Here is a 25,087-nt window from a genome sequence, read left to right as displayed (position 1 = left end):
TTGTAGGATTCTTGGTTTCAGTTTCCTCCAGCATTACTTCAGACATTAGTCGAATTCATGGTACGATGCGTTGCGGCACTTCTGCGTGGGCCCTAAACGATATTATGCAGGTGTACCAGTTTCTTTGACTCTTGAGTATAGATGTAGATGTGCAACAGCAGTTAGAAATTACAGATATTTGATGCATACAGAGTGAAAAGTATTTAAACCGACAAACTCTGAGAGGTTTTAGGGGACATCAAAAAAAAAATTTTTCCTTAAAGTCATCTTTTCCTATGAGCATTATTTGAACCGGTGGAGGCCGTATTACGCTCTTCACTTGTTAGAGGCCGTATTACGATCTTCACTTGTTTGAGGGCGTTTTACGCTCTTCAGTTGTAGATAACTGCTGTCCACCAGTGTAGTAGTGCATTGACTCTGTCTACCAATGGAGCGATACACCTGGAGTGAGTACACTGACATGCTTGGTGCGTATTACGTAGCGCACCACAACGGACGAGCTGCGCAGCGGGTTTATCAACAACAATATCCTAATCGCCGTATCCCGCATCATACGACCTTTGCTGCTGTGAACCAACGTCTGCGTGAGACCGAGTCATTTAGCAGATTACCTGGAGAGGGATGCCGTCGCACGGTAAGAACGCTGCAATTTGAGGAAGCTGTCTTGCAGCATGTGGAGCGAGATCCTTCAATCAGCACTCGTGCAAAGAACAGTCCTTCGAGAGCAAGTGTTACGGCCATCTCACTTACAGCGTGTCCACAACCTGGAACCAGTTGATTATCCACCCAGTGGTACCTGGGACACTGTGAAATGCATCCTACATTTCCATCCTCTGTGTTGTTTACCGATGAAGCAACGTTCGGGCGTGATGGAGTCTTCAACATGCACAATTAGCATGTTTGGACTGAGGATAACCCACATGCCACAGTTACTAGCGCTCATCAAGTACGGTTCTTCGTTAATGTGTGGGGCGGTGTTGGTTGGGACTGTTTAATTGGGCCGTATCTGCTACCTAGGCCATTAAATGGCAGGCACTATTACAATTTTCTCGCCAGAGCATTGCTGGAATTGCTGGAAAACGTCCTGCTCCCTACAGGACAACGCATGTGGTTCCGACATAACGGGGCGCCGGCACATTTCAGTCGCCGTGTGCGTCGATTCCTGGACCGACGGTTCCCAGAAACGTGGATTGGCAGAGGTGGTCCTGTACCGTGCCGTGTTCGATCCCCAGATATGTCCCCCCTGGGCTTTTTTGTTGGTTTAATTAACTTGTCACCATAGAAATTGTCTACCGGTTTAAATACTCCTCATAGGAAAAAATGACATTAGGGAGAAATATTTGTTTTAATGTCCCCTACAACCTCGCAGAGTTTGTCGGTTTAAATACTTTTCACCCTGTATACTGTTGGATCTTGTTCTACATTAGAATGGTAGTCTATATTCCACAATGAAATGAGTGTGACACAATGACGAGTTTCATTATGATATGAAGTAGAGATTGTCTAGGTATCCAGTTCTGCATTGCCTGACAAGAACAATGTGATAGCCACCCATTTCCTAACATTAAGTTCTGTCCAAAGAGGCTGAGGCCAGTTGTCAGCTCGTTACGAAAGCGCAGCGACGCGTGCCGGCAGGAGGTCTGCGACGGCGCGCACGGTGCGGGCGATGCTGAGCGGCCGGCAGCAGCAGCAGCAGCAGGTGGACGCCGCCCCCGCCGCCCGCGGGCGCTGCCCCTGGCCGGCGCCGCCCGCGACGCGCCGGCAGGCCTCGCTGTGCCGCCGCGAGCCGGCGCTGCCCGCCGTGCTGCTGGAGGCCCGCGGCCGAGCGGTCGACGGCTGCCGCGCCGCCTTCCGATACGACCGCTGGAACTGCTCCCTCACCATAGCCGGACAGTCCGTCTTCGCCAAGCGTACGTACACGTCGTGCATCTCGGGACAAATCCTAAAATAAAGTTAACTGCTAAAAAAAGCTGATCACCATCTAAAGAAAGAGCAGCGCGCCTGTGTGGTTTGATGCTTCACCAGAGAGAACCAGCTCTCACGAACTCCTTGACGTTTACCTGGTCAGTACACCAATCCTCAAGTTTCCCATAACTGCCCTTTGTAAATAGCACACAGCGTCGCAGGTCTGAGATGTTGCTTTCGGTTCTGAAGAGGGGGGGGGGGGGGGGGGGGACTGGACTGTCACAGTTCGGTACTTATCCCTCCCCCTTCCAAATATAACTTGCCGTCACCCTCACTTTTAACCAGCTACGTGTGTCACAGATTTTAATAATAATAAACACAGTACACCGACTATATTATTATTGTATTACCGACCGCAGTGGCCGTACGGTTCTAGGCGCTTCAGTCCGGAGCCGAGCGACTGCTATGGTCGCAGGTTCGAATCTTGCCTCGGGCATGGATGTGTGTGATGTCCTTAGGATAGTTAGGTTTAAGCAGTTCTAAGTTCTAGGGGACTGATGACCTCCGATGTTAAGTCTCATAGTACTCAGAGCCATTATTGTATTAAAACATTTAACACAGGACGTCCCAGGAGAAAGAAGCAAAGAGCTTCATATGGCCATATGTCCGCCGGCAGCTGTGACAGAGCGGTTCGAGGCGCTTCAGTCTGGAACCGCGCGACCGCTAAGGTCGTAGGTTCGAATCCTGTCTCGGGCATGGATGTGTGTGATGTCCTTAGGTTAGTTACGTTTAAGTAGTTCTAAATTCTAGGGGACTGATGACCTCCTCTACATCTACACCTCCATCTACATCCATACTCCGCAAGCCACACGACGGTGTGTGGCGGAGGTTAGTCTGAGTACCTCTATCGGTCCTCCATTCTATTCCAGTCTTGTATCGTTCGTGGAAAGGAAGATTGTCGGTATGCTTCTGTGTGGGCTCTAATCTCCATGATTTTATCCCCACGGTCTCTTCCCGAGATATACGTAGGACGGAGCGATATACTGCTTGACTCCTCGGTGAAGGTATGTTCTCGAAACTTCAACAAAAGCCCGTACCGAGCTACTGAGCGTCTCTCTAACAGAGTCTTCCACTGGAGTTTATCTATCATCTCCGTAACGCATTCGCGATACTAAGTGATCCTGTAACGAAGCGCGCTGCTCTCCGTTGGATCTTCTCTGTCTCTTCTATCAACCCTATCTGATACGGACCCCACACCGGTGAGCAGTACTCAAGCAGTGGGCGATCAAGTGTACTTTAACCTACTTCCTTTGTTTTCGGATTGCATTTCCTTAGGATTCTTCCAATGAATCTCAGTCTGGCGTCTGCTTTACCGACGATTAATTTTATATGGTAATTCCATTTTAAATCACTCCTAATGCCTACTCCAAGATAATTTATGGAATTAACTGCTACCAGTTTCTGGCCTCCTATATTGAAGCTAAATGATAAAGGATCTTTCTTTCTAGGTATTCGCAGCACATTACACTTGTCTACATTGAGATTCAATTGCCATTTCCTGCACCATGCGTCAATTCGTTGCAGATCCTCCTGAATTTCAGTAGTTTTACATTGTTACAACCTCTCGATATACTACAGCGTCATCCGCAAAAAGCCTCTGTGAACTTCAGATGTTAACCACAAGGTCATCAATGTATATTGTGAATAGCAACGGTCTTACGACACTCCCCTGCGGCACACCTGAAATCACTCTTACTTCGGAAGGCTTCTCTCCATTGAGAATGACATGCTGCGTTCTGTCTTCTAGGAACTCTTCAATCCAACCACACAATTGGTCTGACAGTCCATATGCTCTTACTTTGTTCATTAAACGACTATGAGGAAGTGTGTCAACGCCTTGCGGAGGTCAAGAAACACGGCATCTACCTGGGAACCCGTGTCTATGGCCCTCTGAGTCTCGTGGACGAATAGCACGAGCTGGGTCACACGATCCTCTTTTTCGAAACCCATGCTGATTCCTACAGAGTAGATTTCTAATCTCCAGAAAAGTCATTAAAGTCATTATACTCGAACATAGTACATGTTCCAAAATTCTACAACTGATCGACGTTAGAGATATAGGTCTATTGTTCTGCACATCCGTTCGACGTCCCTTCTTGAAAACGGGGATGACCTGTGCCCTTTACCAATCCTTTGGAAAGCTACGCTCTTCTAGAGACCTAAGGTACCGCTGCAAGAAGGGGGGCAAGGTTCTTCGCATACTCTGTGTAAAATCTAACTGGTATTCCATCAGGTCCAGCGACCTTCCCTCTTTTGAGCGATTTTAATTGTTTTTCTATCCCTCTGTCATCTATTTCAATATCTACCATTTTGTCATCTGTGCGACAATCTAGTGAAGAAACTACAGTGCAGTACATTGTTAAATAAAAACCTCACATGTTAAGTCCCATAGTGCTCAAAGCCATTTGAACCATTTGAGCCATATGTCCTTTTTGTGTCGTCTCGCTGTCACTGTAGGTTTGTACTAGGGGAAGCAAGCAGAGGTTGCTCTTTGGTAGCCGGTATCCTCTTCTTTAACACAAACTGCTCGCATGTATTAACAGGGTTCTCTATTCATAAGAACAAGAAGTTACTTAAGACAGTCCAAGTGTTGTGGTACAAGCTCTTCTGTAATGTCCACGTTGGCCTCACTGCTGGGAAAGTACAAGTGCCGATATATACACTACTGTGATCGCTAGATGCTGCCTGTCTCTGAGCTAGAAGCTTAGCTAACTGCGACTGCGACTGCAACTGCCGCTAGCTGCGACTGATGACTCGACTCGCTGAGTCAGGTCCGCGATGGCGATGTAAATACTGGCAGTCGAGAAGGCGTTGGCGGCGTGTTAGTCGCGAGTCTGTCGTTGGCCTCTCTCCTGATAGGCCCACCTGCTCTCGTGTCTATTATCGATCTTCTCGCAGCCTATTTGCCGCCTGGTGTGCTTGCGACAACTTACGCCAGCACAGTCCTTATCTGAATGGTTTCCGGGATGGAACACGTTTAATTTAGATTGTTATTTATTTTCTGTATAATTCAATGCATCTCTGTTGATCCAGAAACATTTGGCCTCAGTATGCAAATATCGATCGTTTTTGAGAAGTGCATAGGGGACCTGAAGATGGCATACTGAATTGCCGGAACTGATAGCGAAAATAAAATAAAATAAATTCTCAGTTTGACAGCTGTTTGGGGAATTTCTTTGTTAAATAAAAAATTCAATACATTTTTACGTTTACACATGTAGAACAGTTAGTAAATATAACAACATGCGTTTTACAAAGTATCAGTTGAAAAATACGTACATATTTTAACACATTCATTTCGAAGCATTATCATACACGTCACATTACAATCGTTGTACCGTTCACAATAAATGTTCTAATATTCCATCGTCACCTTCAGTGCATTTGTCCACTTTTGGGAGGACACATTGTGTCGCTTGGCTGAGTGCCTTTGCACGTTTCCAGTTGAGGGCAGTAACGTTCAGTATGCTACCACGTACTTCATCTCCCGTATTCATCTTTCTTTTGTACACGTCAGACCTTATGCAACCCTACCCCATAAATAAAACTCTAATGGTGCAAGGTCAGGCGATGTTGGCAGCCAGTTAATTGTATTACTACGAGCAGTCCAGCGATTACGGTACGTCCGGTTGAGATGTTCCCTCAAACGGCTGGTCAAATGTAGAGGGGCTCCGCCATTCCGGAAGTACACTGCAGTCCGCGAACCATAAAAGAACGTCCTCAAGCTGTTGAACATACGAATTTCCAAAAACATGCGAGTAATTCTGTCCCGTCTTTCGCTCTTCTACAATGACTGCGCAAATCAACAAGTACATTAAATCTGTTCTGTAACAGAAACGACGTCAAACAAAGCTCATGTCCATAGGAAGTTCTCTGCCATAAATGAGCGCTCCTGTCATTTCTCTGGTTATTGACCACCCCTTCTGGGACACGCTGTATGATTTGGTTCAAATGGCTCTGAGCACTATGGGATTTAACATCTGAGGTCATCAGTTCCCTAGAACTCAGAACTACTTAAACCTAACTAACCCAAGGACATCACACACATCCATGCCCGAGGCAGGATTAGAACCTGCGACCGTAGCGGTCGCGCTCTTCCAGACTGAAGCGCCAAACGCTCGGCCACAGCGACCGGCGCTGTATAATTTGTTTGCATCATTGGTTAGTAGGGCCTGCATCCTTCAGTCAATTTAATACTTATCTTTTGAGCTGAAAATGATTTATATGTGCGGTTTACCACAGGCCTAGACAAAGAATGATCAATTCCTATTTTTAAAACTTAGATATACAGCTGTTCTTATCCATGTATCTCCACCCCTGTTCACCAGTACATTTCCACATAGGCCTAATATTTGAATGTGAAGGTTAGTGTCTGAATTCCCCCGCTTCTACGTTAAACTCCCTCTTCATTATCACTACTTAGTTATCTAACAGCAGTTTTCAGTACCTTACTCCAACGGCACTAGGCGCAGAGCCGCTCTGCCGACAGCTACAAGCTATTTTGTCGGCCGCGATGCTCACCCTCTTAAAAAGGATAGGACAAACTGGGAGGCGGGGGGAGGTGACACTCAAAGCTGATGACTCTGCCGCCACTTTACGGAAGTCACCGTCCAGATGGTGGAGAGCGTCGTGAGCGAAGATCTGAAAACACTTGATACATATTTTGCGAATAAATGATTATCACCTGAAGAGAAGATGATGATATTTGGTTGGAGGGGTGCTCAACTATGCCGGTATCAGCGGCCGCACAAAGTCCCAATCTTTTCACTGTCAGGTCTCGCCACGTTCCAGAATTATGATAAAATGATGAGGACAACGCAAACACGCAGTCCCCAGGTGGAGAAAATCCCCGACCCAGCCCTGAACCGAACCCGGGACCCTGTGATCCACAAAAATGGGTCTGAGCACTATGGGACTTAACATCGGAGGTCATCAGTCCCCTCGAACTTAGAACTACTTAAACCTAACTTACCAAAGGACATCACACACATCCATGCCCGAGGCAGGATTCGAACCTGCGACCATAGCGGTCGCGCGATTCCAGACTGAAGCGCCTAGAACCGCTCGGCCACGTGATCTACAGGCAGTAACGCTAGCCACTAGTCCACGGACTGCGGACACCTCGAAAGAAGGAAGATGTGAGCATGAATCTTGGTACTGGTGCTGGTCTTTTTCTACAGACTCAGCCTTCAATAGGACACAGTTTTCCCAACGACAAATTACTTGCCTGAAACTTGGGATGTAGAAAAGAACATTTTCACTGTTCAGGAAGCAGTCCGACTCGAAAAACACCTCGTCGCCGTTCTTGAAATGAAATTTTGTTTTGTGTCTCCTAGTGGTGTTCTAAGGTTCTGTGGCGCGGGATTTTATTGTGTACCTGTAAACAAACAAACAAGTAATTACGTAACTTAGTTTTTCTCAAGTTCATGTTAAGTCTTTTGCACTACTCGTATTAAACTTGAATCATAAGGATGTAGGTTTTTAAATATGTCCCTACCCCATCTACAAGTAATCTCTAATCTCTGCTAACTGCTGCCTATAGGCCGACCTTCTAGTAAATACAGCTCACACGATGGCATTTACAGGAAACCACTGACTTCACTCCATGTCTCAAGCTCAGTTAGCAGTAAGGGCAGGAAGTCTCCTATAGCACAGCTTAAGGTAAAACCTCGAGCCCCGTATTACGAAATAAATAGGTTGGTGGCGTCAGTGGCCGCGAGTTCCCAGTCGGGAAGTTCGCCTGCCAAGTGCAGGTCTTATTGATTGCGGCGCCACATTGGGCGACCTGCGTGTCGACAATAGGGATGAAATGATGATGAGGACAGCACGACACCCAGTCCCTGAGGGGAGAAAATCCACCTCCCCAGCCGTGAATCGAACCCGGGTCCCCGTGCATGGCATTCCAACGCGCTGACCATTCAGCTAATAGAGCGGACTCTATTACGAACAAAACATTAAACTGCATCGCTACTAGGCTGGGAACGTTTACGAAAAGCTGACCGCGGTCACTAAATTAATTCCCACAAGCCTCAGAAACAAAACATTACAATACGTTCAGTGACGGCAATTAATTCCGGCAACAATGAAACCACAGTGGCATGACATCAAAATCTATTTCCAGGCGCGGTAGTGGCTTTGTATTTTCTGTCTTGTCTTTGCAGAAAGATTGCACTGCCAACATGACGTTAACGTATACTAGTATTCCAGTCTCTCTCTCTTTCTCTCCCTCTCTCTCTCTCTCACACACACACACACACACACACACACACACACACACACAAGAGCATGGGTACAGAGGGTGCGCAAAAACTGACCGAAAAAAAGCGAGAAATAATGAGGGGCTTAAAAACTAACATGAAGAGTTGCATAAGCACTCCTTACCCCGGGTGTTCCTATTTGCTATCCACTTCTCTAAACGCACACTATTGGCACAGTGTTATTTCACCCACGTAGCATCATAAAGGACGACTATTATCGAATAGACGTCTATCGCTAACGTGGTTTAGATGCTAACACTGCACCTGAATCATACAGCTGCCTCCTACACAGATTCCTCACGTTGAACAATCTTCTTGCTGCTACTTCGCTACCGTACTGTATGGTCTCAAAGATGGGCAAGCAGGTGCTAAAGGAAATAGTTATTTGACGGAAAGCTTCAGATTTTTGCCGACTGCGGACTGGAGTCAGACGCGACGGTGGAGGAATCAGGTATACTGATTTTGGTGGCAAATGTAGCACACATGCTGATACAGCGGAGCTAGTTAACGAAATAGCTGCTTTCCAGTAACAGTTAAAAGATCAGATGACAAGGATTGATATGGGTTCCCATTTCACTAAGTTGAAAGTTAGTTTTTTTTTTTATTTTTATTTTTTATTTATTTTTTTTTTTTTTTTAAAAAAGTATAGGTGAAGATTCCTGTCGAAACAGCTCTGAGTGCATTAATCCTCAATGACTGTAGAATCTTCAAAACGTAGTTTCAATTAAAAATTACAATATACTACTTAAGGTCAAGTCTCTTATTTATTTATTGCTATTTATTACTTATTTAGCCTGACCGGGTAGGTCTACTACTTCCTACTCAAAGGGCAACAAGATACCCTACGCCACAGTCGGGGTTGGAACGCTTGTCCAGAGTGACACTTAAGCGCCTTTTCCATTCGGTGTCCGCTCATACAGATTTTGATTCTAAGAATCTCTCGAGGAACACGCCGCAATGATTCCCTAAAGTGGTTCAAATGGGACTTAACATCTGAGGTCATCAGTCTCCTAGAACTTAGCTTAAACCTAACTAACCTAAGGATATCACACACATCCATGCCCGAGGCAGGATTCGAACCTGCGACCATAGCAGCAGCGGACTGAAACGCCTAGAACCGCTCGGCCACTACGGCCGGCTGATTCCCTAAAAGATGCAATGCCTTTGATGTAATGTTGTCGGTCTTCATTAGCGAGTATTTTACAAAAAGCGTGAGACATTTAGAGAGTGTGTGACGCTTCCACAGAAAACCACGAAGAGGTAGTCTAATTTCGTCTCGAATTAAATTTATTTATAGCATTGCCAACAAGTATGACGTGCACTAAACCGCTCGTCAATAGTTCTACAATTTACAATTGTTGTGTCGTTTTCTTCTTCGCTGCCATTTCTGTGTGTAGGCCGCTCAAGTGAGAATAGTCCGTAGCTGCTGTCAATTTGAATTCTTTTTAAAGCCTTCGCAGCAGTTTCGTTAGTCTTAATTTCTGACTCCTTTTTCTTTTCCTATCGAAATTTAAAATTAATCGTTCAAACTGGTTAACTGGTTACCATGGTACTCGGTGCCTTCTCGTAGATTTTTTACAAATGCGTAAACATTTGGATGAACTTTTGATATTAATGTCTTCAGAGACGTTGTTAGTGCTATGGCGGCTGCCACTGCAATTCGACATATCTCTTGGCGTATGCTTGTTATCGTGCCACTGGTCTAGAAAGAGTCGTAAAAGTCCTGAAGCTTTTGGTTTTCAGACGAGCTCTCCTGAATCGACAGCCAACCAACCATCATCCAACATTCCCAGGGGGACATATGCCAGAGCTGAGCACATTGATACAGTGTATTGCTTTGTTTTCTTTATAGACAGGTACTAAGCCACAATGCTAAACGTGTTCGCTCAAGCATTGCTTAAAATAATTGCAACCTCTAACCTCTGTTTTAATAAACAAACTTCTAGCTGACTGGACAAGTACCAATTTTCATGATGAGAGACGCACGATTCCTTCCGAAGAAGTTGGTTTTAATAAACAAATAAAAAGATTGTATATTTCTGGCTTTTTGTTGTGTAGCAAAACGTAGACAGCGGGAACAGTGTTCTATGTTCCCTCTAAAGATCTTTTAAGATTGGCGTGAAGAATGAACACCTGTCCAAACTGTTTGTTCGACAGAATGTCCGTCGGAACACCACACCTATCCATACAAACGTACTCTATAGGTTTGCTGCTTTCAACTAACGAAGCGAAAGCAGACTGCCAAAAGAACATTGTTACAAACTCCGAAAATTTCCTTTATATATCAGGAAAATATTCTCCCATATAACAGTTTCACCTGTAACCAGTTAAAAAAAAAGTTGTTATCAGCGGGGTTTGAGCGCGTGACCTATGGTATGATGAACTTGCGATCTACCAACTCACCAACGGGAGATCAACATAATTATTCACAGATGCGATTTTCCTGTGCTCCATAGTTCTCGCGTTACTTTTAAGTACAGTTTACGCATGCTCTACTGGACGACAGCATGTAGCACGGACTAAATCGGTGATTTCGTCGATACTCTATTGATTCAGTCATTGGGACCGATATCAGCATCTGGCGTCTGACATCTGGAGGTTTGGGAGTTAGTGCAAAAAGTCACTTTTCTCAATTGTAAGGCGCAGGCAGCAATGGACAGGTCGATGTATTCTACTTCTGGATCAGCCTTTTCCGAGGTCCACTACCTGAAGTGTCTTATCATCTGTAGAAATATCAACACATCTCATCTCGTCATAAGTGCCCGTACAAACGTCACAAACTCACTTCAGTGTGCCCTCCCGCCCTCTCTGACAAGGCCGTTAAGAAGACTGTGGCCCTTACCCATGAAGACTTCGGATACCACTACTGATGATTTTTATTCAAAAATTAACACAATGACTAGGACTGGACCCGTAACCGACGGCGTTTCGATTACCAGTGTAAAATGCCTCCGAGAAAGGCAGCGCAGTGGTTAGCACATTGGACTGGAATTCGAGAGGACGACGGTTCAAATTCCTGCCGGCCTTCCAGGCATAGATTTTTCGTTGTTGTTGTTGTTGTGGTCTTCAGTCCAGAGACTGGTTAGATGTAGCTCTCCATGCTACTCTATCCTGTGCAAGCCTCTTCATCTCTGAATAACTACAGCAACCTACATCCTTCTGAATCTGTTTAGTGTATTCATCTCTTGGTCTCCCTCTACGATTTTTACCCTCTACGCTGCCCTCCAATAGTAAATTGGTGATCCCTCGATGCCTCAGAATATGCCCTACCAACCGATCCCTTCTTCTAGTCAAGTTGTCCCACAAATTTCTCTTCTCTCCAATTCTATTCAATACCGCCTCATTAGTTATGTGATCTACCACTCTAATCTTCAGCATTCTTCTGTAGCACCACATTTCGAAAGCTCCTATTCTCTTCTTGTCCAAACGATTTATCGTCCATGTTTCACTTCCATACATGGCTACACTCCATACATACAAATACTTTCAGAAACGGCTTCCTGACACTTAAATCTATACTCGATGTTAACAAATTTCTCTTCTTCAGAAACGCTCTCCTTGCCATTGCCAGTCCACATTTTATATCCTCTCTACTTCGACCATCATCAGTTATTTAGCTCCCCAAATAGCAAAACTCCTTTACTACTTTAAGCGTCTCATTTCTTAATCTAATTCCCTCAGCATCACCCGATTTAATTCGACTACATTCCATTATCCTCGTTTTGCTTTTGTTGATGTTCATCTTATATCCTCCTTTCAAGACACTGTCCATTCCGTTCAGCTTCTCTTCCAGGTCCTTTGCTGTCTCTGAGAGAATTACAATGTCATCGGCGAACCTCAAAGTTTTTATTTCTTCTTCATGGATATTAATTCGTACTCCGAATTTTTCTTTTGTTCTCTTTACTGCTTGCTCAATATACAGATTGAATAACATCGGGGATAGGATACAACCATGTCTCACTCCCTTCCCAACCAGTGCTTCCCTTTCGTGCCCCTCGACTCTTATAACTGCCATGTACGCCCCGGTAGCTGAGTGGTCAGCGTGACAGACTGTCAATCCTAAGGGCCCGGGTTCGATTCCCGGCTGCGTCGGAGATTTTCTCCGCTCAGGGACCGGGTGTTGTGTTGTCCTAATCATCATCATTTCATCCCCATCGACGCGCAGGTCGCCGAAGTGACGTCAAATCGAAAGAACTGCACCAGGCGAACGGTCTACCCGACGGGAGGCCCTAGCCACACGACATTTCCACTTTTTTATAACTGCCATCTGGTTTCTATACAAATTGTAAATAGCCTTTCGCTCCCTGTATGTCAACGGGGACAGATGAAAATGTGTGCCCGACCGGGACTCGAACCCGGCATCTCCTGCTTACATGGCAGACGCTCTATCCATCTGAGCCACCGAGGACTCAGAGGATGTAGCGACTGCAGGGACTTATCTCTGGCACGCCTTATGTCCGAAAGAACAGATACCATCTTAGTATATAAATAGTTAAGGCTCACCGGCCACTTGACCATCTTCTTCTTCTGTGCGGATGCACAACAAGTGGCTGAATTCTTTCGGAAATCGGCAACGCGCCGCGAGTAACGAGTATAATGGGCGGGGGCACCACGAATGTAGTGCGGGACAATACGTTGAGAATGTGGGTGTCGCGGGAGGCGTGCCAGAGATAAGTCCCTGCAGTCGCACTATCCTCTGTGTCCTCGGTGGCTCAGATGGGTTGGGGTCCTCGGTGGTCTAGCGGTTACAGTCTGGAACGTTCCAGCGCCTCGGCTGAGGCGAATCGCCCCAGCCGGGTCGGGGTCCAATTCCCGGCCGGCGCTGGAATTTTCAGACTCCCTGGCCCTTGGCCTCCACCCCTCCCCTGGCATGTGGAGCATGCCGGGTACCCCCGTGGGGTCCGTGCTTGGGATCCCACGAGGACCACACCAGTAAACTACAAAAAAAACTACAAAAAACACAGCCCGCCGGCACGGTAGCTCAGCGTGTTCGGTCAGAGAGCTGGTCGGCCTCTAGAATAAAAACTGAGTGGAAGGATCAACAAACGAACTTTACCCCGGATGTCATGTGACGTCCGCTGTAGGCAGTATCTATCTTACCTCTAGTGATATGTGCCTCTACATCCTTATATTTGTCCTCTAGCCATCCCTGCTTAACCATTTTGCACTTCCTGTTGATCTCATTTTTGAGACGGCGTTTTCGTAATTTCCCTAAAAGATACCGGAATGGTTCCTTTGAAAGGGCACGGCCGATTTCCTTTCCCGTCGTTCCACGTTCCGAGCATGTGCGCCGTCTTTAGAAACCTCTTTGGCGGTAGGGGTTCCCTTGTGTGGAATTGTCGAGATGCTGCCTCAGGAGGGACGCGCTGTTGGGCCGCAGAGTTCCGCGAGACGGCGGCGCTGCAGGCGGTGTCTGGGGCGGCGCTGGCGGACGCCGTGTCCCGGGCGTGCGCGCGCGGCCAGCTGAGGCGCTGCGGCTGCCCCGCGACGGCCGACAGCCGTCGCCTGCTGCGCGAGTCCGGCGCCTGCCCAGAGGGCGCCGTCGCCGCCGCCGGCCGCCGCCTCGCCAGGCGCTTCCTGCTGCCGGCGGGCGCCGCCGCCGAGCCCGCAGACGCCCGCGAGACCGTGCTGCGGCACAACCTCGCCGTCGGCATGCAGGTAGGCCGCCCCCTGCCCTAACTGGTCATTTACACTTTCCTTAACCCTTTCGTGGTTGAAGGGTCTTATATGTCCCACTAACTTTGAGCGCCAGTTCGAGTGTCGGGATATATGTTACCCAGCTCTGCACGGTGCTGCCATCTAAGGACGACTGTACTGAACCTAAGAGAAAAATCGGGACTGCCCTGCAAAGGCAATAGAGAAGCCGTGACTACTTTTGTTGACTGGCGTGTATATGTATATGGCCGCTGCAACGCGACTTATTTGTGTCATTCTTCAGTTTTCATCATTTCTCACTTTCCAGCGATGTCTGAAGTAAGTAATTCATCTTATTATTAACTTAATAATCATTTTTTAGTACAAATACAGTGTGGAATGTACTTCTCAGCGACTGTACTATCTTATAATCGAAATAAAATTGGTGGGACACATGTGTCCCAGCAGACATTATTTGTAAATATTAGCAAGACAACTGATCAATGGGTATTCATCCAGGAAAAAGAGGGGATCAATGCCCACTTTCTTCCCAGCAAAGAGAAGAGTCTCTGGTGTGCCAGATGACGTCCGGCTCGTGAACGTAGGCAAACATGTACCGACAGACAGTGGCACTAGGAAGCGATGCAGATTCTGCAGCACAAACTCTAAACAGAAGAGAACAAAAGTTGTTTGCACTGCTTGTGGTGTACCACTCTGTGCCACACCATGTTTTTCCAAGTTTCATGGCATGTAAAGATTTGTAAGTATTGATCATGTATCATGAAAACTGAAATGTAATGAATGTTTTTTACACTGGCTCTACACAAAGAAAAAGTTTACATGCATGTATAATTTGTAGTTATTTTATTCTCTGCAAAATCCTGTTTGTAGCTAAAAAAATAAAATTACAAAATCAGTCAGTCAGCAGAAAAGGTATCTTGCGTTGGTTCACGGGACATGTGTGTCTCACTTCCTCTTGTGAAAAAATGGAGAACTTAAAAATATTTTGGTGGTGAAAATATAACAATGGGACTGAAAAGAAACTGTTATCACCTTAATATGTTAAAAATCTGTAAAAAATGAATTTTATCCATGAGAGGGTCAAGCGCGCAGCGACGTCTGGCGTACCGTGTGCCGGTGGCGTGACACGGACACGACGTGGGCAAAACACATCGAAGTGGTGTTGCTAGGAGGCGCGAGAAGGTGATACTACGGAGTATTGGCAAATGCGGTACAATATTGTAGGACCTGTGTTATTTTGAAATACGATGCTATGTTTCTTCGGACATCCATGCAGCCGGCCGTTGTGGCCGAGCGGTTGTAGGCGCTTCAGTTCGGATGTGTGTGATGCCCTTACGTTGGGAAACTCACATGTTTATAACGGGTGGCAGGGACAAAGTATCCAGTGAAATTTTTTTAAGTGCATTATCTGAAAACTACCTTAAGCAGTTAAACAGAGAACCGACTCGTGGCGATAACATATTACACCTTGTGGTGACAAACAGACCCGAACTATTTGAAACAGTTAACGCAGAACAGGGAATCAGCGGTCATAAAGCGGTTACTGCATCGATTATTTCAGCCGTAAATAGAAATATTAAAAAAGGTTGCAAGATTTTTCCGTTTAGCAAAAGTGACAAAAATCAGATTTCAGAGTACTTGACGGCTCAACACAAAAGTTCTGTCTCAAGTGCAGATAGTGTTGAGAATCAGTGGACAAAGTTCAAAACCATCGTACAATTTGCATTAGATGAGTATATGCCAAGCAAGATCGTAAGAGATGGAAAAGAGCCACCGTGGTACAACAACCGAGTTAGAAAACTGCTACGGAAGCAAAGGGAACTTCACAGGAAACATAAACATAGCCAAAGTCTTGCAGACAAACAAAAATTACACGGATCGAAATGTAGTGTGAGGAGGGCTATGCGAGTGGCGTTCAATGAATTCGAAAGTAAAGTTCTGTGTACTGACTTGGCAGAAAATCCTAAGAAATTTTGGTCTTATATCAAAGCTGTAGATGGATCAAATCAAAATGTCCAGATACTCTGTGACCAAAATGGTACTGAAACAGAGGATGACAGACTAAAGGCCGAAATGCTAAATGTCTTTTTCCAAAGCTGTTTCACAGAGGAACACTGCATGGTAGTTCCTTCTCTAGATTGTCGCACAGATGACATAATGGTAGATATCGAAATACATGACAGAGCGATAGAAAACCAATTAAAATCGCTCAAAAGAGGAAAGGCCACTGGACCTGATGGGATACCAGTTCGATTTCACACAGAGTACGCGAAGGAACTTGCCCCCTTCTTGCAACGGTGTACCGTAGGTCTCTAGAAGAGCGTAGCGGTTCAAAAGATGGGAAAAGGTCTCAGGTCATCCATATTTTCAAGAAGGGTCGTCGAACAGATGTGCGAACTATAGACCTATATATCTAACGTCGATAAGTTGCAGAATTTCGGAACACGTATTACGTTCGAGCATAATCACTTTTCTGGAGACTAGAAATCTACTTTGTAGGAATCAGCATGGGTTTCGAAAAAGACGATCGTGTGAAACCCAGCTCTCGCTATTCGTCCACGTGACTCAGAGGGCCATAGACGCGGGTTCCCAGGTAGATGCCGTGTTTCTTGACAACCGCAAGGCGTTTGTTACAGTTCCCCACAGTCGTTTAATGAACAAAGTAAGAGCATGTGGACTGTCAGACCAATTCTGTGATTGGATTGAAGAGTTCCTAGATAACAGAACGCGCAGCATGTTATTCTCAATGGAGAGAAGTCTTCTGAGTGATTTCAGGTGTACCCGCAGGAGAGTATCGTAAGACCGTTGCTATTCACAATATACATAAATGACCTTGTGGATGACATCGGAAGCTCACTGAGGCTTTTTGCGGATGATACTGTGGTATATCGAGAGGTTGTAACAATGGAAAATTGTACTGAAATGCAGGAGGATCTGCAGCGAATTGACGCATGGTGCAGGGAATGGCAATTGAATCTCAATATAGACAAGTGTAGTGAGCTGCGAATACATAGAAAGAAAGATCCCTTATCATTTAGCTACAATATAGCAGGTCAACAACTGGAAGCAGTTAATTCCATAAATTATCTGGAAGTACGCATTAGGAGTGATTTAAAATGGAATGTTCATATAAAGTTGATCGTCGGTAAAGCAGATGCCAGACTGAGATCCATTGGAAGAATCCTAAGGAAATGAAGTCCGAAAACAAAGGAAGTAGGTTACAGTACACTTGTTCGCCCACTGCTTGAATACTGCTCACCAGTGTGGGATCCGTACCAGAGAGGGTTGATAGAAGAGATAGAGAAGATCCAGCGGAGAGCAGCGCGCTTCGTTGCGGGATCATTTAGTAATCCCGAAAGCGTTACAGAGATGATAGCTCAACTCCACTGGAAGACTCTGCAAGAGCGACGCTCAGTAACTCGGTACGGGCTTTTGTTGAAGTTTCGAGAACATACCTTCTCCGAGGAGTCAAGCAGTATATTGCTCCTTCCTACGTATATCTCGCGAAGAGACCGTGAGGATAAAATCAGAGAGATTAGAGCCCACACAGAGGCATACCGACAATCTTTCTTTCTACGAACAATATTAGACTGGAATACTAGGGAGAACGGATAGAGGTACTCAATGTACCCTCCGCCACACACCGTCAGGTCGCTTGCGGAGTATGGATGTAGATGTAGATACACGTTCCTTAAGCGCGCAGCGACGTCTGGCGTACCGTGTGCCGGTGGCGTGACACGGACACGACGTGGGCAAAAGACATACTAGTGGTGCTGCCAGGCGCGCGAGAAGGTGATACTACGGAGCATTGGCAAATGCAATACAATACTGTAGGACAAAAAGGATGACAGGGCTCAAGTGGACTGCCTAGGCTTTGCAGATGACATAGCAGTAGTAATTGAGACGGAAGAAGACGCAAAGACACAGCTCGACTACTTAAGTAAGGTAGCCAGAAAGGTGGGACTGAGGATCGCCTATAACAAGACACATTAAATACAACTCAGACTGGGAAACACAGGACGGCACTATGCAGGTGGTGGATAAATTTAAATAGCTGGGAGAATTTATAACAGGAAGGAACAGGAGCAAGGAGGGAATAACAGATGGGATAAAGAAGATGAGGTCAGCCTTCTGCATGACGAGAGGGATATAAAATAAAAAGAATATATCCACAAAGATAAGCCGCTACAAGGCAACGGTGAGGAATGCAGTATTATATGCTGCTGAGACGATGATGCTAGGAAGAAATGGGGCAGAACAACTAGAGAAAGAAGAGAGAAAAATCCTGAGAAAAATACTAGATCCCAAAAGAGGTGGATGCGAAGACCTAGGGAAGAATTGTACCGGAACATGAGAACAATATCCGGGTAAATCAGACTCAAAAGGGCAAGGTTTGCCGGACATGTAGTTAGGATGAGTGTGGACAGAATGACGAAGAGAGTGTGGGAACCAACAGGGAGGACAAGGGGAAAGACAGGAACCAAGTGGGTTGTTGAACTTCGGAAGGACAACAACTTTGAACATGGCTGTACGTTTGCAGCAACCCTATACACAAATTTGAAAAAAATGTAAAAATCTGCCAACCGGTTGCATAGGTTTTCTATATCCTTGACCAGGTTTCGTCACCTCTAATGGTGACTTCATCAGGGTGACAACCGGTTGGCAGATTTTTAAATATTTTTCAAATTCGGAAGGAATGGTTGGAATTGGGGATCAAGGTCGAAGGAAAGGAAAATTGGAGGAACAAATGTACACCGACCAATATGCCGGAGATCAATGACAGAGAAGAATACAGCAAAAGATTGTCACCAGTGGAGCCGACAGGAGAAACGGAAACCGAAGATTTCGGAAGAAGAGCGGGAGAGAAGAAGAGAAAGAATGAAAAGGTTCTGGGAGAAGAAGAGAAAAATGCATTCCACGAAGGGTCTACCCGTAGTCCTGCAGAGGTCGTAACGCAAGAAGAAGAAGAAGGACCTGTGTTATTTTGAAATACGATGCTATGTTCTTTCGGACATCCAGGCAGCCGGCCGTTGTCAGCGCTTCAGTCCGGAACCGCGCTGCTGCTACGGTCGCAGGTTCGGATCCTGCCTCGGGCATGGATGCGTTTTGAAGTCCTTAGGTTGGTTAGGTTTAGTAGTTCTAAGTCTAGGGGACTGATGACCTCAGATGTTAAGTCCCATAGTGCTCAGAGCCATTTGAACCATTTTGAACATCCACGCATGACGGAAGGAACAGGCACTGCAGAAACAGTCGTTATGAAATAAATGAATTGTACTCGCAGTTGCGGATATAGACAACGATCAGCCTGCGTAATGGAGGGACGACAATGAAAATTGGTGCCGGACCGGGACTCGAACCCGAATGTCTCGCTTATAGCGAGCGGTCGCCTTACCCTTTGAGCTATCCAAGCACGACTCGCTCCCAGACCCAAACTTCCATACGTCGTCAACCATGCGTCTACAACCTGTACTCGTACATCCATTATGTATATTCCTGTACAGTACTGACATTTTACTTGAGAGTCGCTTTCCCAGTGTCGGCGGATAAGTACGATATTGTAGTACCCGTGTTATTCCGAATTACAATGCAATGTTCCTTCGGGCATAAACTGATAAGCCAAAACATTATGACCAGTGCTCATCGAGACGCTGGACGCCGCTTGGTGGCGCTGCGGGCACCCTAAAGAAGATATGGGCTGCAAATGGGAAAATCCATTGAGGTAAGCGACTTTGGCAGATTATTATTATGCAGATCCTGTGAACGAGTGTCTTCAGAACGGCGAACTGGTCGGATGTTCACGTGCTTCTATCGTGAGCATCTACGGAAAGAGGTAGAAGGACAGTGAAACTACCACAAGGCGCTAAATGTTTGGACGTCCACGACTCTTCGCAGATCGTGGACTTTGGAGGCTTTTCTGCTCTGTAAGACAAAACAGATGGTGATCTGTGGCATCTCAGCCGAAGGACCACAATGCTGGTGAATACATTAGTCTTCCGGAGCACATCGTTCATCGTACATTGCTGAACATGGAGCTCGCTGCAGGCCATCCCTATGTTTTCACATGTTAACCCAACGATACCGTCAATTACGATTGTAGTAGGCGCGGGACCATCAGGAATCGAACATCGATCAATGAAAACTTGTTGGCTCTGCGGATGAATTACATTTTTGGTACATTACGTCGATGGTAATTTTCACAGACGCCGTGATCGAGGTGAACGGCGGTTCGAAACGTGCAGTTCGCCACGGATGTAGGCTGGTGGAAGCAGTATTATGGTATGGGAGACACTCTCCTGCGCTTGCGTGGGACCGGTGGTAGCAGTGGAAGACACACTGACAGCTGCGAACCACCTGTATCATTCATGATTTATGTCATATTTCAGCAGCATAATTGCCAGTATCTCGAAGCCAGAACCGTGCTGCAGTGGTTTCAGGAGCATTATAGTGAACTCACGTTGATGTCTCTGCGACCCAATTCGCCTAATGTAAATCCTATGAACCCATCTTGGTCGCCATCGGGCGTCATCACGGCGTACACAAATCAGCGGCCCGTTATTTATCGGAATTACATGACCTGTACTTAAACTTTTAATGCCACATATGTCCACAAACCTACCAACAAACTGTCGGATTCCTTATACGTAGCACCAGCAATGTATTTCCTTCCAAAGACGGACATACAAAGTATCACGCAGGTGGTCATAATGTTTTGACTCATCGGTGCACACGTACGAAGGTGGAATCCAAAATTTTCGGGACTGGTGCTGCCATCTGTAAAGTAGGAGTAGTAGATCTTTGCACCGCTAGGTGGCGAGAGCTGCATATCTGATGAGTCAGTGTGGGGAGTGGCATTCAGCTGGGAGGACGTGTTGCATGTCTACAGTGTTTTCCGTAATACTCTGTGTTTGGTGTGTGGCGATTTTACGATGGATCCGCGAACAGAACAGCGCGTGTGTATCAAATTTTGTGCGAATCTGGGGAAAAGTGATACGGAGGCCCTTTCAATGATTCAACAAGTGTTTGGGGGACAGAGCATTGTTGCCAAACTTCAACAACTGATGTGTGCGGATCGATGTCGAACCATTCAAGACCTTGTGGATGAAGAGGGTATTGGTTATGGGACATGTCAATGAATGTTGACTGATGAATTGGGCATGCATTGTGTCGCTGCAAAATTTGTGCCAAGTATGTTCATTGCCGATCAGAAGGCACAGCATGTTGAAGTGTGCACGGACCTTCGTCAGGCTGCATCTGATGATCCAACCATCTCGTCACGGGTTATCACTGGCGACGAGAGCTGTATTTACTGTTATCGCCCAGAGACAAAGCAACAATCGTCCCAGTGGAAGAGCACAGGCTCTCCAAGATCCAAAAAAGTGAGACAGGTGATGAGCAATGTGAAGAGCATGATCACCGTTTTCTTTGACACGAAGGGAATCGTGCACGAAGAGTTCGTCCCACCCAACCAAACAGTGGATTCCGCGTACTACTGTGACGTTTTGCTACGGCTCTGTGAAAATGTGCGGTGACGACAGCCCGAACTTTGGCGTCAAGGGAACTGGCTGCTGCATCACGACAAAGCGCCCTGTCACACGTCCCTGCTCACCAGGATCTTTTTTGGCAAAAACACAACATGGCAGTTGTACCCCATCCTCTGTACTAACCAGATTTGGCGCTATTCGTGCTGTTCCCAAAACTGGACCTCAAGTTGAAAGGCCTTCGATTCGGCATTCTAGAGAGGATTCAAGAAGCATCGCTGGTGGTGATAAACACCCTCAAAGAACAGGACTTCCAGAAAACGTTTGACCAGTGGCAGAAGGGCTGGGACCGGCGTGTATTTGCGGATGGGAACTACTTCGAGAGTGATGGTGACCATTAATCCAAAGGTATGGTTTTCAACAGATGGCAGCACCAGTCCCGAAAATTTTGGATGGCATCTCATATGTTCGAAGGAAGAGGCACTGCGGCGACTGCAGCCATTTTTAAATGTATGTAAAATGTATTCGCAGTTGCGATTATAGAGAATCATCAATGGAATGACGACAGTGAAAATTTGTACTGTACAGGCACTCGAACCTGGATCTCCCGCTTATCGCGAGCGGTCACCTTACAATATTATTGTTTATTTATTTTTTTTTATTTCACTTCAACTTGTTTTACACTGTTCTTTGCATTTGGTCTGGGCGGACGTCAGATGGCATCCGTTCAAGTTAACTGTCGATTCTTTTGCTCACTTTTTTTATTACAGAGAGCAATCAGCCCTCTGACCGAACACGCTGGGCCACTGTGACGGCGACCATTTGGCTATTCCAGCATGATTCACGGCCAGATCCAAACTTCCATATGTCGTCAACCATGTGTCTAAAACCTGTAGTAGAACATCCATTATTTACATTCCGTACAGGGAGGACATTTTACTTGAAAGTTGCTCGACCAGTGTCGCCTGATAAATACACTACTGGCCTTAAAATTGCTACACCACGAAAATGACGTGCTACAGACGCGAAATTTAAGCGACAGGAAGAAGATGCTGTGACATGCAAATGATTAGCATTTCAGAGAATTCACACAAGGTTGGCGCCGGTGGTGACACATACAACGTGCTGACATGAGGAAGGTTTCCAACCGATTTCTCATACACAAACAGCAGTTGACCGGCATTGCCTGGTGAAACGTTGTTGTGATGCCTCGTGTAAGGAGGAGAAATGCGTACTGTCACGTTTCCGACTTTGATAAAGGTAGGATTGTAGCCTATCGCTATTGCGTTTTATCGTATCGCGACATTGCTGCTCGCGTAGGCCGAGATCCAATGACTGTTAGCAGAATATGGAATCGTGGGTTCAGGAGGGTAAAACGGAACACCATGCCGGATCCCAACGGCCTCGTATCACTAGCAATCGAGATGACAGGCATCTTATCCGTATGGCTGTAACGGATCGTGCAGCCACGTCTCGATCCCTGAGTCAACAGATGGGGACGTATGCAAGACAACAACCATCTGCACGAACAGTTCGACGACGTTTGCAGCAGCATGGACTATCAGCTCGGAGACCATGGCTGCGGTTACCCTTGACGCTGCATCACAGACAGGAGCGCCTGCGATGGTGCACTCAACGATGAACCTGGGTGAACGAATGGCAAAACGTCTTTTTTGGGATGAATCCAGGTTCTGTTTACATCATGATGGTCGCATACGTGTTTGGCGACATCGCGGTGAACGCACATTGGAAGCGTGTATTTGTCATTACCATACTGGCGTATCACCCGGCGTGATGGTATGGGGTACCATTGGTCACCTCTTGTTCGCACTGAAGGCACTTTGAACAGTGGACGTTATATATCAGATGTGTTACGAGCCGTGTCTTTACCCTTCATTCGATCCCTGCGAAACCCCACATTTCAGCAGGATAATGCACGACCGCATGTTGCAGGTCCTGTACGAGCCATTCTGGATACAGAAAATGTTCGACTGATGCCCTGGCCAGCACATTCCCCAGATCTCTCACCAATTGAAAACGTCTGGTCAATGGTGACCGAGCAACTGGCTCGTCACTATACGCCAGTCACTACTCCTGATGAAGTGTGGTATCGTGTTGAAGCTGCATTGGGAGCTGTACCTGCACACGCCGTCCAAGCTCTGCTTGACTCAATGCCCAGGCATATTAAGGCCGTTATTACGGCCATAAGTTGTTGTTCTGGGTACTGATTTCTCTGGATCTATGCACCCAAATTGCGTGTAAATGTAATCACATGTCAGTTCTAGTATAATATATTTGTATAATGAATACCCGTTTATCATCTGCATTTCGTCTTGGTGTAGCAATTATAATGGCCAGTAGTGTACGATATAGAAGTGCCACCGTTATTCCGAATTTCGATGCAATGTTCTTTCGGACATACGAGACACTGATAAACCATAACATTATGACCAACGCCCGACGCAACGCTGGAAGCCGCCTGGTGGCGTTGCGGGCGCGTGACGCGGTAACAAAAGTACGTAAGCGACGAAGTCACGGACAGGGGATCGCCCTACCGAAGATAGCGGCTGTAAATGGAGAAATCCATTGATATAAGTGTGAAGTCCGTGTGCGATGCCCGGTCTGGCACAAATTTTCATTGTTGTCATTTTATTATACAACCGATGGTTGTATATATTCGCAACTGCGAATACATTTCATGTATTTCATAACGATTGTAGACACCGCAGTGCCTGTTCCTTCGGACACGCGTGCACGTCTGAAGGAACATTTCTCGTGATTGGGAATAACACAGGCACTGCAGTACTGTATTTATCCGCCTACACCGGACAAACGACTTTCAAGTATACTGTCTCCTTTGGACGGCAATATACATATGGATGTACGAGTACAGGTCGTAGACACATGGTTGACGACATATGAAAGTTTGGATCTAGCAGTGAGTCGTCGTCGTCAGAAAGCAAAGAGTATGGCAACCGCTTGTGATTAGCGGGAAATCCAGGTTCGAGACCACGTCTGGCACTAACTTTCATTATCGTCCCTCCACTACGCATCTCACGGTTGTCTGTATCCCCAACCGCGAATACAGTTCATGCATTTCATAACGATTGCAGTCGCCAGGCGCCCTTCCTTCGGATATGCATGCTTGTCCGAAGTAATATTGCTTCGTAATTCGGAATAACACAGACCCTGTAATATTACAATTATCCGCTTCCATTATACGAGGGCTATTCAGAAAGAAGGGAACGTGTTGGCATTAAAAAAAGTACAAGAAATACATTTTATTATATACATCTGAAAGAGCGACTGACATACTACTTTTCTACATAGTTGCCAAACACATTAAGGCACTTATAGCGGTGGACAAGATTTAAAATACCTTCGTCGTAAAATTCTGCCGCCTTCAGCCAGTGACTCACGCCTGCCTGGAGTTCCGCGTCGTCATCAAACCGCTGCGCTGCAAGCCAGTTCTGAATCTTGGGAAACGAGTGGAAGTCGCTTGGTGCAAGATCGCCGCTGTAGGGCGGATGAGGGAAAATTTCCCATTTGAATGAATTAAGGAGTTCTTTAGTGCGGTTTGCCGTGTGAGGTCGGGCATTGTCGTGCAAAAACAAAATTTTGGACGTCACCTTTCCTTGGCGTTTGTTTTGAACTGCTCTTCTAAGGCTGTGCAAAGTTTGACAGTACCGGGCAGAATTTATGGTTGCTCCACGTTCGAGAAAATCAATAAGT

The 25,087-nt window shown here is 46.2% G+C and overlaps 1 protein-coding gene across 1 annotated transcript in view; it reads left to right on the top strand.

Annotated features, from left to right (window-relative positions):
• The first annotated feature begins 1,666 nt into the window (after positions 1-1,666).
• Positions 1,667-25,087, top strand: part of LOC124775978 (protein Wnt-6-like) — a 152,875-nt gene continuing 129,454 nt past the window's right edge. Inside the window, exons 1-2 of the mRNA XM_047250819.1 lie at positions 1,667-1,910; positions 13,603-13,712. Coding sequence (XP_047106775.1) covers positions 1,667-1,910; positions 13,603-13,712 — 354 coding nt within the window. The remainder of the gene's footprint in view (positions 1,911-13,602; positions 13,713-25,087) is intronic.

This window comes from Schistocerca piceifrons, chromosome 2, assembly GCF_021461385.2.
Source record: "Schistocerca piceifrons isolate TAMUIC-IGC-003096 chromosome 2, iqSchPice1.1, whole genome shotgun sequence".
In the NCBI taxonomy this organism is placed as follows: domain Eukaryota; kingdom Metazoa; phylum Arthropoda; class Insecta; order Orthoptera; family Acrididae; genus Schistocerca; species Schistocerca piceifrons.
This window is presented reverse-complemented; position numbering and strand designations above follow the sequence as displayed.